General features: G+C 38.2%; 2 protein-coding genes across 2 annotated transcripts in view; one reads left to right on the top strand and one right to left on the bottom strand.

Annotated features, from left to right (window-relative positions):
* Positions 1–741: 741 nt before the first annotated feature.
* LOC586979 (EEF1A lysine methyltransferase 4-like) lies at positions 742–10,449 on the bottom strand. Its single transcript, XM_030976693.1, has 4 exons — positions 10,173–10,449; positions 4,059–4,215; positions 3,449–3,575; positions 742–2,304 (listed from the first exon to the last, which is right to left on the bottom strand). Exons 1-4 carry the CDS (start codon positions 10,348–10,350, stop codon positions 1,996–1,998), a joined length of 771 nt encoding a protein of 256 aa, XP_030832553.1. The 5' UTR covers positions 10,351–10,449; the 3' UTR covers positions 742–1,995.
* Positions 10,450–10,631: 182 nt separating this feature from the next.
* Positions 10,632–12,513, top strand: part of LOC115920599 (endonuclease 8-like 1) — a 33,379-nt gene continuing 31,497 nt past the window's right edge. The window contains exon 1 of the mRNA XM_030976690.1: positions 10,632–11,083. Coding sequence (XP_030832550.1) covers positions 10,776–11,083 — 308 coding nt within the window. The 5' untranslated portion in view covers positions 10,632–10,775. The remainder of the gene's footprint in view (positions 11,084–12,513) is intronic.

The following is a 12,513-nucleotide window of genomic DNA, read 5'->3' as shown; positions in this document are numbered from 1 at the left end:
TTCCTTTTCAACCCAAAGCAATTTTCTGCCCGATGTCAAACGTTCAAGCCTGCCAGGAGGGGCTCTCAGGTTGTAAAACGAATCTCATTTAACTCTAATAGCGGTGTTTTAAATGGAGATCAAGCGAACTTTGTTTTTCGTAATTTCACGAGTGCAGTGGTATATCCTCTACAGCCTAAGGCAATTTTCTGCCCGAACTCATACGTTTAAGCCTATCGCGAGGGGCCCCTAACCCTAGGGAGTAGAACATATCTCATTTAACTCTACTTTCCTTCCCTCTCTGCTCCTCCTATCTCTCTGTCTTTCCCACTTTAACCTCTTTTCTCTAAATCCTCCTCCTCTCTTCCTCACTCCCATTTCCTTCTTGTTCCTTTTTTTGCTTTTATTTTACATTTGGTACTAAATTACGGAAAAACATGTGACATATACGCATACTTATAATTATGTAAATGATACTGTTTTGAATTAAATTATACACTTGTTTTTAAAATGCAATGTATATGCATGTGCAATTCAGTATATGTAACTACAGTGCATGATTCAATAAATACCATACCGAAATGCTGCTTAAGCAATTTCATTTTTCGTTTTTTCAAAGGTCATTATGAGCAAAGGACTAGACGAAACTAAAGGAGGTATGCACAAAAATCTGTAAACAAGTCAAGCTAACAAAAAGCCGACCAGGCGTAACACCCCGGCTAACACGAGAAGTCCTGTTCGGGACCCACTACACAAAGGTAGGTTGCTCGGCAATTTTGTTGCAAAATAATGAATTACCATTTTCAATACTTTTGAACCAGGGCCACAAAAGTATATAATTTATTAAAAAATCTTCTTCAATGATACAGCACTTCTTACATATGATGGATTTATTCCCTTATTATTTCTATTATAATTCAGCAGAAACCTTTTTAGTCACAAATATCCAGAATTCTCCGAAATGGATTTATTGCTTTTTTTGGTCCAGATATGTGTTATTCTTGCCTTTCCAATCTAATCGTTGCAGTCAAACTAATCCTAATCTCAATAAACTTTCAGTGCCCGTGGATTTCCACGGATTCCACTAGTTATTATATTATTACAAAACGCTGACCTCGTACAAGATGTTGATTGGCTGAATGTTTGCTTAAGATTTTGCTAACTCATAAGAGCTACCAAGGATGGATGACAAGGACGTAAAGTAGAGCTCTTCAACCCATGATTAAATATATATATATATATTATTTTTTTCTTTTCTTTTTCCTTTTCTTTTCTCTTCTTCAGCAGTAGGACATTAAAAAGGTAAAAACGTTATATATTCTCGTTTTACTATCATCTTGTCCTGGAAAGCCTCTACTTGGTAACCAGCTAAACTACATATTAAGTATCAAATGTATGTACTATTAGATTTTTTAGTAACTAGGTCAAAGGTCACGGAGGTCAGCCTATGTAATTTCAGGTATTTGCCTCATGAACGCGATACCTCAAGAACCACTTAAAATATGAGGCTCAAACTTGTTCATAATCTACATCACCATAAGAAGACATTAAAAAAACACTGTTTCTATACCTGCCCTTCACATTATAGTTCCAAAATCACAGCAGTAAGTAAACTAGACAGCAAAAGGTTGGTCTTGATCAAGGACTCAAAGTAAAGATACGCCCTTTTGGCAAAGTAGCACCCCTTTGGCAGGATAGCGTATTGGTTTGTTAGAAAGATGAACCTTTTATCAATGAATCTTACTGTTTATTCACAATTCTTTTCCTGCTTAAAAAAATTGCCGATACATAATACACTAATCATTAAAGAACCATTATCTTCCATGAACAAACAAAAAATATAGAAAACAAGAAGATTTTTTTGGTTTTTTCTCTGAATTTGATTTTTCAAGAGAAGCGCTATTGTTGAATTACTGCCGAACTGGTTCCAGAAGATCACATTACATAATCCATTAGAGATATCGCAAGCTATCCTCTATAAAATCTCAAAAAATGCAAGCTTAAGATTCTCAGCTGTCATAAATGAAAAGCATTCAGGAAGGTTTGCTCACTCTCTTCATCTTTCACGTACACATATTGTCTCTTAACATTTCCTTGAGCATTAGACTGCCTTTTCAGCATTGACTCCTTTTCAAGTTCCTTGTCTTTGGCGCTCATTTCTTTACCTTTCTCCATGGCAAAGGAGAAAAAGTGAAAATGATCTCCAAGTGTCATCAACTCAACATTCCATTTCAACAAAGTTCTTGCGAGGAGAGGGCGTCTAAAGTGTGGTTGTGAGAAGGTTATTGATAGGAAGTATCCACCTGGCTTCAAGACTCTGCTGACCTAAAGAATGTTCATAAAATGAAAAGTAAATTATTTTAATACAAACTTGCATTAGAACAGTACAAAGAATAGTTCAAAGACATTTGGCTCGTGATATGAGTTGTTAATTGAGGGTGATTCATAAAATAGCATTAATATACAAAATTGGTTAACACTCCTTGTCTTTTTGCTTCCCAATTGCCCATCAAAATAATTTACTTGGTTCATAATTTTATGATAGCATAATTCTCATGATTCCAATCACTATAATAATAATTACATTTATAGGGTGCTTTATACAGATGTTTCTAAGCGCACAGGTGGTACTATCTAACTTATAATTATTCAACATGTTCAATACCAAAAAATAAAAGCAGCATACATGATTATAATATTTAATGCTCTACTATTTATCTATGTTGACTGCTGATTGAGATTAGTTTATTGGAGCTAAGCCACAAATTGAACTGGCATAGAAATTATATTACATATCGCATGCCTCATTTTTGTTTGTTCTACATGTTCACATTACATTGCATTATTTTATCTATCTTCTCTACCTATTTTGTAATTCACAGGTAAAACAAATTTACATTAATGATTGCAGATAATAAAAAATTGAATTAAATTGTATTCTGTCTTCATAAAACTAACCCTCCATAAAAAAAACTTTCACAAGTAGAATGAAAAATTGAAAATGTTAAATGTTCCTTCTTGAGTGTAACTCAGCATCTTTCTCTCTCTCTCTCTCTCTCTCTTTTGAGAAGGAGGGAGGGGACATTTACATGTACTGTACTTTCTAGGAAAGGGATTGAGGAAGTAAGACTAGAATACCCCATATTTTGGCAATAGACTAAACTGAACATTTTCCAGAATGGCAAAGGTTTGTCTATTAGGTTGTTTAGTGAAATGTAGAGGCACAAAAAGATGTGTCCGGAAATGAAAAGCCTAATTTTCTCACACAGAGCTATAACCACATTGTTAAGATATGGAGCTGGCAAGAACTATCTTGATTAGGCTTCATTACCTAAACTTTTTTTTAGATATGTCAACATCCAAAACCTATAATTCACAAACATCACTTATTATTACGTCTTTTGCGTTCATAGTGCATCTTCTTGTGCCGCTATATCTTGACAATCTTGACAACTAATGTCTAATATACCTGTGTTAAGGATTGCTCCATGACATCATACCCCTCATCTGTCATATTCCAAGGATCCCTCTCATTAGCAACAAGTGCATCCAATGTCCCTTTTTCCAAGACAACATCAAAACTGCAATCTGGAAATCTATGGACAAAAATAAAGAAAAAAAGAATGACAAACATGAACATTTCATGTCATGTTTACCTCACAAAACTCTGTGACCTATTGACCCAATTATTTTTGTTTAACTGGTGTAAAAAAATTACCCCTGATCGATGCCTCTTACAGCTCCTACATACAGGAAGATATTTTTATGGATCATTAGTTGAATATGCCTATTTAAAAAAAATGAGGAAAATTGTACTGTCGTTTTTACTTCTAAAAGTCGTACTAAATATGATTAAAACGTACTGGTTGGCAGCTCTGATGACCCAATTATTTTTGTTTAACTGGTATTTTAAAAAATACCCCATACCCTCCCCCCCCCCCCCCCATACACACACAAACAGGGTATAACAGAGGAGATGGGAGACACACTCCCTGATCTATTGTTTTAAAAACAAAATCATTTTACAAACATAACTTAAAAGTACACCTACTGTCTTGTACATATTGGTTCTTACTTACTTTAGATCCTTGATATCCATCACCATCCACTGCATGATAGGACAATGTTGATGTTTCTCTTTCATCTTCTCAATGCACACCGATGAGAAATCCACATTAACAATGTTGTGATATCCATCCTCATACATCTCAAGGCTTAGCTTGCTATTTCCACAGCCTACAAAATCAAGGAACAAAGAAAATAAAAAAATGACCATCTACAATAACAAATAATGTGACAAGAATCACAAGACAAATGCGACTGCGTGACCTCTGCCCTAAGTTCAGTATAGGAATTGGATGGATTTATTTGTGACATATCACAACGAAAAAAAAAGCATATAATCATGTCAACTGATGACTACGATCTTGGCCTACAGCTATTAGCCCAAACCTGCAATTGAATAATCCTCATGCTGACACAATGTTTAGATATTGCGATATAGCAAGGCTAAAAACCTTTAATTTTCTTAATTGACCTCTGTGACCTTTGACCTACTTACCTTATATCTAATTAGACCATTTTTTTAGGCAGATAAGCTGAAAGTAAGTCGCTATATTCTTAATATAATTTTGGTTTTACAATGATTTTCAACGTTAATTTGAAAGTATATGAAAAGTACCGTAGATGTACTTTCTTTCCAATCATATTTTTTTAATATCTAACTGTTAGATAAAGAAAGACCATGGGGCAAATTTCCAGCAGATTCCAGTGAAAATGCTAGTAGTAGTATCCCCCCCCCCCCCCCCCCTTGTGAAAAACTGTGCACGAGCTACAAGTTTGTAAATGACGTTATCACAGTTTTTCCTTCATAAACATTTTGCCTTGCTCGTAGACTAGAAGGGCTGAGATTTAGATGACGCCATGCACAGCGAGAGTTTAAATATGGCTGCAAGATTTTCAACAATGATGTCGATTTTGACCCATAATTTCCTGAAAAGTGACCATCAAATTATACAGGATTATACAGTCAAGTTGATAAGTAGATTAGCCTAGGCCTAATATTGGAGTATAAATGCATCGGATATATATGCATCCGCTAGAATCAAGTATTTGAGCATAAGTTTGGTGGTCAGATCCGCTCCACCGAGTTTACACACAAGCGCCTATAGTAGGCTTCTGTCTCTAAAGAGAGGAGCCAACCCTACTCGAATCTGAGGCTAACAAACGAAAATTTCGGTCTAATTTGGGTAGGGTCGGCTTCTCTCTATAGAGACAGAAGCAGACCAGAAGCCGTATTTAAAACTGTTACTGTCAATGTCCTGGATGACGCCAACACGCCATCTTCCTTCATGCACATTTAATTAACAGTTTAAAGCCCCACTGTAGTACTTGTAGCTACTTGCTCTCTCTATATAGAAAACTTCCCTAATCGGTGCCTGTTGGTCCCCCATGATCCTCTATTTCTTAAGTTATTTGAGAGCTGAGTTGATGAGACAGCCACCTGTCAGTGACCTCGCTGTGTGGTCGAATCCTCCTAGCTACACTAGTGTCGATAAGCTTTAAAATATGGCTGGAATATGGATTTCAACACGGGGCTCAGTTTTGACGAAGAAAATCTGGAAGGAAGATCATGATATGCATCATACAGTCAATCTGGTAAGTGGAACCTGTGTATAATAACCAAGGCCTAATTTTCAAAAATAAATGCATCGGATATGAATCTGCTAAAATTGAGTATTTTTGGCAAAGTTCTGTGGCCAAATATGCACTAGAGACCATACCGTACTGTCGGCTTCTCTCTATTGTCTCTTAGGGGTCCAGACAACTCGCCACAAAGACAACCTGCCCCAAGACAACCCGCCACAATACCCTGGACATCCCGCCACAATACCCTGGAGAACTCGCCACAGCCTTATCGGACAACTCGCCACACTTTTTCCCATCATGATTTCTAGATCTAAAATGAAATGAAATTGTAATTTTTCATGATTTTCGTGCTTTTATAAACACAGTCATTACAAAGAATAAAGAATAAAGTTGATTTCCGTAATTGTAACAATAATATATATTGAAATGAAATTGTCTTTTTTCATGATTTTCGTGCTTTTATAAACACAGTCATTACAAAGAATAAAGTTGATTTCCCTTGTAACAATAATATACTTTAGATCTAGAGGTCTATAACAGCTGCATTTTTCTGTCCCAGAATTTTTTTAATGGTAGGATACTGGAAGCACTGGCTTACTGATAGGGGGGGGGGGGGGTGGGCAGTTGACCCACGAAATAAAATTGGAATGTGGTTTATTTCTAGATTTTCTGGGTTAGTTTCGTCAGAGGCGGCATTCTTGGTTGGGGGGGCACTGTGCCCCCACTTTTCCAGGTTCCCCTAAAGTGCCCCCTTATCCTTTGTACATGTCCTTTTCCCTTCTGATAATTTTTAATGGTATATATAGGAATTCATGGAAGGATAGGCCTACTGGAAGCACTGGCGTACTGATGGGGGAGGGGGCAGTTGACCCGCGAAATAAAATTGAAATGTGGTTTATTTCTAGATTTTCTGGGTTAGTTTCGCACGTTTGCCCACAGTCAGAGGCGGCATTCTTGGTTGGGGGGGGGCACTGTGCCTCCACTTTTTCAGGTTCCCCTAAAGTGCCCCCTTATCATTTTGTACATGTCTTTTTCCCTTCTGATGAGTGCCTACTTTTCTTTCTCAGATGTTTTAATTATAATGTTACTCATAATTACATAAAAGAACTTTTCAGTCTTTCTTCATTAGATTGTCTTTAATATTCATCATGTAATTTTTCAAATGGGACCTTATACTTTTAGCTCGTTTGCTCGAAAATCGATATTCAGTCCATCACACCAAATTGCGAAGTACGTTGCTTAAACAATATGTTGTTCCACGTAAAGAAATAAACAAATATTGATGTCATTCGTGGTAATGTATTCACAATCTTGACGAAGGCGTAGGCCTTTATACAAATATCTAAAAATGGTTTTTATTATTGTTGATGTGTCCCTTTGTAGGTGCCCCTTTTTCAGAAATCCAGCCATTCTTGCGATCATAGGCGCCAGAAGTGGGGGCAGGGGACTCGCCCTCCTCCAAACGAAAAAGTGTGTGTGTGGGGGGGGGGTGGGGGTCAAAACGAATTTCCACCCCCCCCCCCCCCCAAAAAAAAAAAAAAAAAAAAAAAAAAAAAAAATCAGCAATAAAGCAGTATAATTGATTACTATTTAGTAACATACAAAAATAATAAAACCTAAATTGAATCAAATTAAAATGATATTCCATTCAAAGAAAAGGAAAGTGAACTGGAATTAAAATTTCCTAAACATTCCGCATGCCCCTATATTCATCAATGGAGGATTTTATAATAGCGATACGCGCATATGTATCCTTGAAATTTATTGTGAGAGGATGGGAAAGCATGTGTGTATTTTTTATTATAAGGGTGAGAAGACATGAGCCCCTCCTGAACACTGATGGGGGGGGGGCAGTTGCTCCCCAAATAAAAATACAAAGTGGTTTATTTCTAATTCGATACCAGTGATTTACAATTGTTGCTGAAAAGACATGGTTTTCAGGGATTTATTCTCATTTTTTTAAATAATTATATCTTTTTATGCATTTGTTGGAAAAATTACAATCAGGCAACCAACAAATATGCTTATTTTGAAGCCTTTATGTCAGGGCCTGCACTTTTTGAAATAGTGTGTTAAAGAGAAAGAGGAAGAAAGAACGAGTGGCCTGCTACAGTGATGTATCAAAATATGCTCATCTTGGCGTAATTAAATGCCTAAATCCCCTGAGCTTACAGGGGCTCCGTCCTCTGGACCCCACTAAGGGCCCTAACGTGGGCCCATGGATGCTCATCGGACCGTAAGTATACATACCTAAAACCCATGAGCTTCTGGGGGCTCCACCCCTTGACCCCTGGACCCCACTCCACGTCAATTTGCGCTCGAGCTATCAACTCACTTTGCTCGCTATACGCTCTACCAGATTGTTGATACTCTACTTCAAAAAACGTTCCGCCAGGGGCCTGCATGTTACGTGTAAGAGTGGTGGCGATGCAGATTTTTCTTCTGCCCCAAAAACGTTTTTGCGCATTACGCCACTGCCCCTGGAGGGTGAGCCCCCTGGAATATTCCCCACCCCCACCCAACCCAATCCCAAAGTGCTTCCGGCGCGCAAAACTGGTTGCGATGTCAGGAATGCTCGTCCCGGCCTCTTTGGTAATCCTGGCAGTGACAACAATATATTCCCCACTGAAATATAGTACTACTCTACTATACTGCTACTATACTAATACTACTACTACTTCATTTGACTACTACTACTACTACTACTAATAATAATAATAATAATGATGATGATGATTACAATTTAACGATGACGGTGATGATGATGACGACAACAACAATAATAAAAAGTACTAATAATAACTGCAAGAATCCAGACATTGTCTTCAGGGACAACAACAAAGTAAATATCATCGAGGTCATCGTTCCCCATGACATCAACATCGCCGTTAAAGAAAGACGTCTCAAGTATGAAGACCTCAGGATAGAGATCGAGAGGATATGGAACGTTCCATTCAATTCAATTCATTTGATATCATTCTCCATTAAAAAAAACATTAAAACATACAAACATGGTATATCTAGCGTTAAGCAATTAAGAAAACTCGTAAAATTCATAACACTTATAATACAATTCTTTTTGTTGGATCATAATGCTGAATTAGGCGTGGTCCTATTTTTGTTACCAAAAGTGTAATAGGCCTACTCGTAGTGGTAGACAAACCAAACCACATGATATTTTAGACTTATAGCTTTAAACTGTATGTAGGGTATACTTAGTCTTTAGCTCATGTTTATTGTCTATAGAAATATAAAAATGTATACCCTATATCATGTCTATGTATTTTATTATCATATCTTACTTTGTTTTATATATTTTTCTGTATTGTGTTGTAAATATGTGGTGCTATCATACCCCTGAAATGGGTCCATAGAGTCAAATGAAATTTTATCTTATCAGATAAAAGATTGATTACAAGAAAAATGTGGGATTAACAAAAAGGGCAATTAGCCTTATTAGCGTCAATCCCTTAGCAAGTATATACTGTATTGTTGAGAAAAGAAAAAAAGGGAAAGGGAATTAAAGCAGAGGGAACCTGAACACCAAGAAGAAGAAAAAAAAGGAAGGAGAAGTGCATTAACTTTAACTTTAAAAAAGGTAATATTAGAATGTAAAGATACGCCAAAGAATTATACATAGCAGCATATTCCTACCATTAAAAAGTTTCCTGAGACATGAACTTAAAAATCGAGAAATTATAGTATACGGCGATCGTAGTCGTAACTCGTAGTCGTCCGCCTGGCTTGGGTTCGTCCAAAATAGATTCTTGTTGCAAGCGCAAGGAAAATCATCTTTATTCTTTAGAACAGCTCTCAAAATACTCACAATTTCCATGTTTCCTGTCATAACTGTGTTTATAAAAGCACGAAAATCATGAAAAATGACAATTTCATCTAAGATTCTAAGGGATTTTAGATCTAGAAATCATGAGGGGAAAAAAGTGTGGCGAGTTGTCCGAAAAGGCTGTGGCGGGATGTCCAGGGTATTGTGGCGGGATGTCCGGGGTATTGTGGCGGGTTGTCTTTGTGGCGGTACGTTGTCTTTGTGGCGAGTTGTCTGGGATTCCCAACTTACGGTACTACCCGGCCCCCCCACTCAGAGGTCGGAATGACCGCATGCGTGTTGCCAAAATGTCCGGTAAAGGGGTACTTTTCGTGCGACAAAGTCCGGCCCGAGAATTGTAAAAAAAGGGGTGTATTTGACTTTTCACCCGGAGATTTCTTTAAAAAGGGGGTGTTTTTCTTTTTTTCTCTCATCTCTTTGGACTCCTGAGAAATTATTCCGAATTTAGGGGGGTACATTGAGCATTTTTCCTGATTTAGGGGGGTCTCCAAGGCAGGAAAAGCCCGCGAAAAGCCCGCGAAAGGGGGGTTCGGAAATGTTGGCAGTCCTCAGATAGGGGGTGCTTTCAAAAAGAGGGTACGAGCATATGCGTACACTGAGTGGCCGGGCGGTACTATAGAGAGGAGCCGACCCTATACCATACCGGTACCGGTAGTGAGAGGCTAACGAACGAAAGAGACATTTTCGGTCCAAGTCTTACCTAACATAAGTATCCTCTCATTTCTATTCACATGTTTCTCCACAAAATGACTGAATTGATGATACTTTAGTAACCAGTCGTATGTTTCCTCCTCTTTAAATCTTTCATCCCAATAGCTTTCCGTTGTAAAATCCGGCAGATCTAGCTCGCCATTTGTCGTCCTTTCAGAAGCAGCCATCGTGCATAGCTTTGTAACATCTGGCTTATGGAAAGCTAGTGCAACAACTTGTCAAGGCAACCTGATGGGAGCTGTCTTCAAAGAAACTGAGGGAGGGCTTAAAGGATAGTAATAGAGGGTTATTAAGAATTCAATACATCTTTGATAACGTCGGGTCACTCGATGGGTATCAAGGGCAACATATGCTGTTCCCCCACTTCATTACTTTTGGTTTTATCCTTCATCTTAAAAATGATGGAACTCTTATGGCTTTCCATACTTTCGTCAAGCACATTATGCAACATAAACAATCACACGAGGTAAAGTTAGCTCAGCTCAGGGATATGAGAGTTTAGTAAACGGCGCCGCACTGTACAGTTGCCCTCAGCTCCGGCTGCCTGCCATTTCATAATTATATATACCAAGCCACAAGAGAGGATTTCACCATGCCAGAAGGTCCTGAACTCCATTTGGCCAGTAAATTTGTAAATGAATCCTGTCGAGGTCGTATTTTCAGCGGGGAGATTGTGAAAAACCCTGTACACAAGAGCAGCGACATTGAGTTCGATGCGCCAGCATACACTATCTCCGCGGCTTCGCGTGGCAAGGAGATGCAACTGATACTAACAAAGCTCGACAGTCATGACAGTATACATGAAAATGGCCATGGCGAAGGCGACACGAGAAGGAAACCTTATCAAAAGAAAAACAATGGCACCGCCCAGGACGAGAAAGATAGCAAAAAAGTGAACATTCCAGAGAGGTAACCCGACACATGCTCCGCCGACGATTGCTCCGCCGACATTTACTCCGCAAAACGCGACAATTGCTCCGCGACATTTGCTCCGCGACATTTGCTCCGACGTCAAATGCTCCGCCGACAGTTGCTCCGCCGACAGTTGCTCCGCCGACAATTGCTCCGCCGACAGATGCTCCGCCGACAATTGCTCCGCCGACAATTGCTCCGCCGACAATTGCTCCGCCTGAAGCGACAATTGCTCCGCCGACATTTGCTCCGCCTGAAGCGACAATTGCTCCGCCGACATTTGCTCCGCCGACAATTGCTCCGCCGACAATTGCTCCGCCGACATTTGCTCCGCCGACATTTGCTCCACCGACATTTGCTCCGCCGACAATTGCTCCGCCGACAATTGCTCCGCCTGAAGCGACAATTGCTCCGCCGACATTTGCTCCGACGACATTTGCTCCGCCCAAAAAGTGTCCCATAAACTACAAATGCTACTAGTACTACGACAAATGCTTCGCCGACAATATTTTCTTTACACCTATTTTTTTCGTTTCTTTTTTTCTTCTTCATTTTCTGAATGCATTTCTTGAAATAATGTAGATGAAATGAAATGAATGAATGTTGATGAAGTGGGAGGAAAAAGGAGTTACCTAAAAGTCATTTCGAATATACTGAAATAACTTTCCATCTATCACTGTACGTCCCTTATAATGTATACTAAACACTCATTACATGTCGTGGGAAGTTTTTAAAAAAAAGTAGAGCAGCAAGCCACATTCCCCAATACGCGCATACCTCCTAGTTAATTTCAAGTAGCTCATCAATATGTAATACCTGAAATTACCTCGATCAATGCATCTTACTAGGTAAAGCATTATACAATGTAATAGGTCATCATGGAAGTTTAGAAAATAAGTAAGGGGGATTTACCAAGTGTTGATCTTTTTAAGAGTTTTATAAAGAAACAAAAAGATATTGAATATTTCTCAGCGAAAAAAAGGAACAAGCTTGTTTCGCATTTTAAGAAATGGCGATTTGACTTATGGTACTCATGTTGATTTAACTTTTATTCCTGTGCCCCCTCACTCCCCTTTATGCACTTGAGTTCAAACTATGATTTATATGTGTACAGTGTATTTTTTTTTACTATAATGTTTTTTTTTTATAACTTTCTTGTCCTTTCATTATTGTTAGTTGTTCTTATACATATTGGTTTTTTTGTTTGTCTAATTATTACCAATGACTTGTAAATATGTAATTTTTATATGATTGAAAATTTAATAAACACACAAATATAAAAAAAAAGTTTAGAAAATAAGGGCACTTATATACGTAAGGAAGAGAACCCATTCAGACGGGAAAATGAGATGGCAGCCTTTCTGCTTATTCACATTTATACAAATCATTTTGTTGCAGTTTGATGTTAGTTCTTCATG

Source organism: Strongylocentrotus purpuratus, unplaced genomic scaffold (genome assembly GCF_000002235.5).
Source record: "Strongylocentrotus purpuratus isolate Spur 01 unplaced genomic scaffold, Spur_5.0 spur5_scaffold_9, whole genome shotgun sequence".
Lineage (NCBI taxonomy): Eukaryota > Metazoa > Echinodermata > Echinoidea > Camarodonta > Strongylocentrotidae > Strongylocentrotus > Strongylocentrotus purpuratus.
This window is presented reverse-complemented; position numbering and strand designations above follow the sequence as displayed.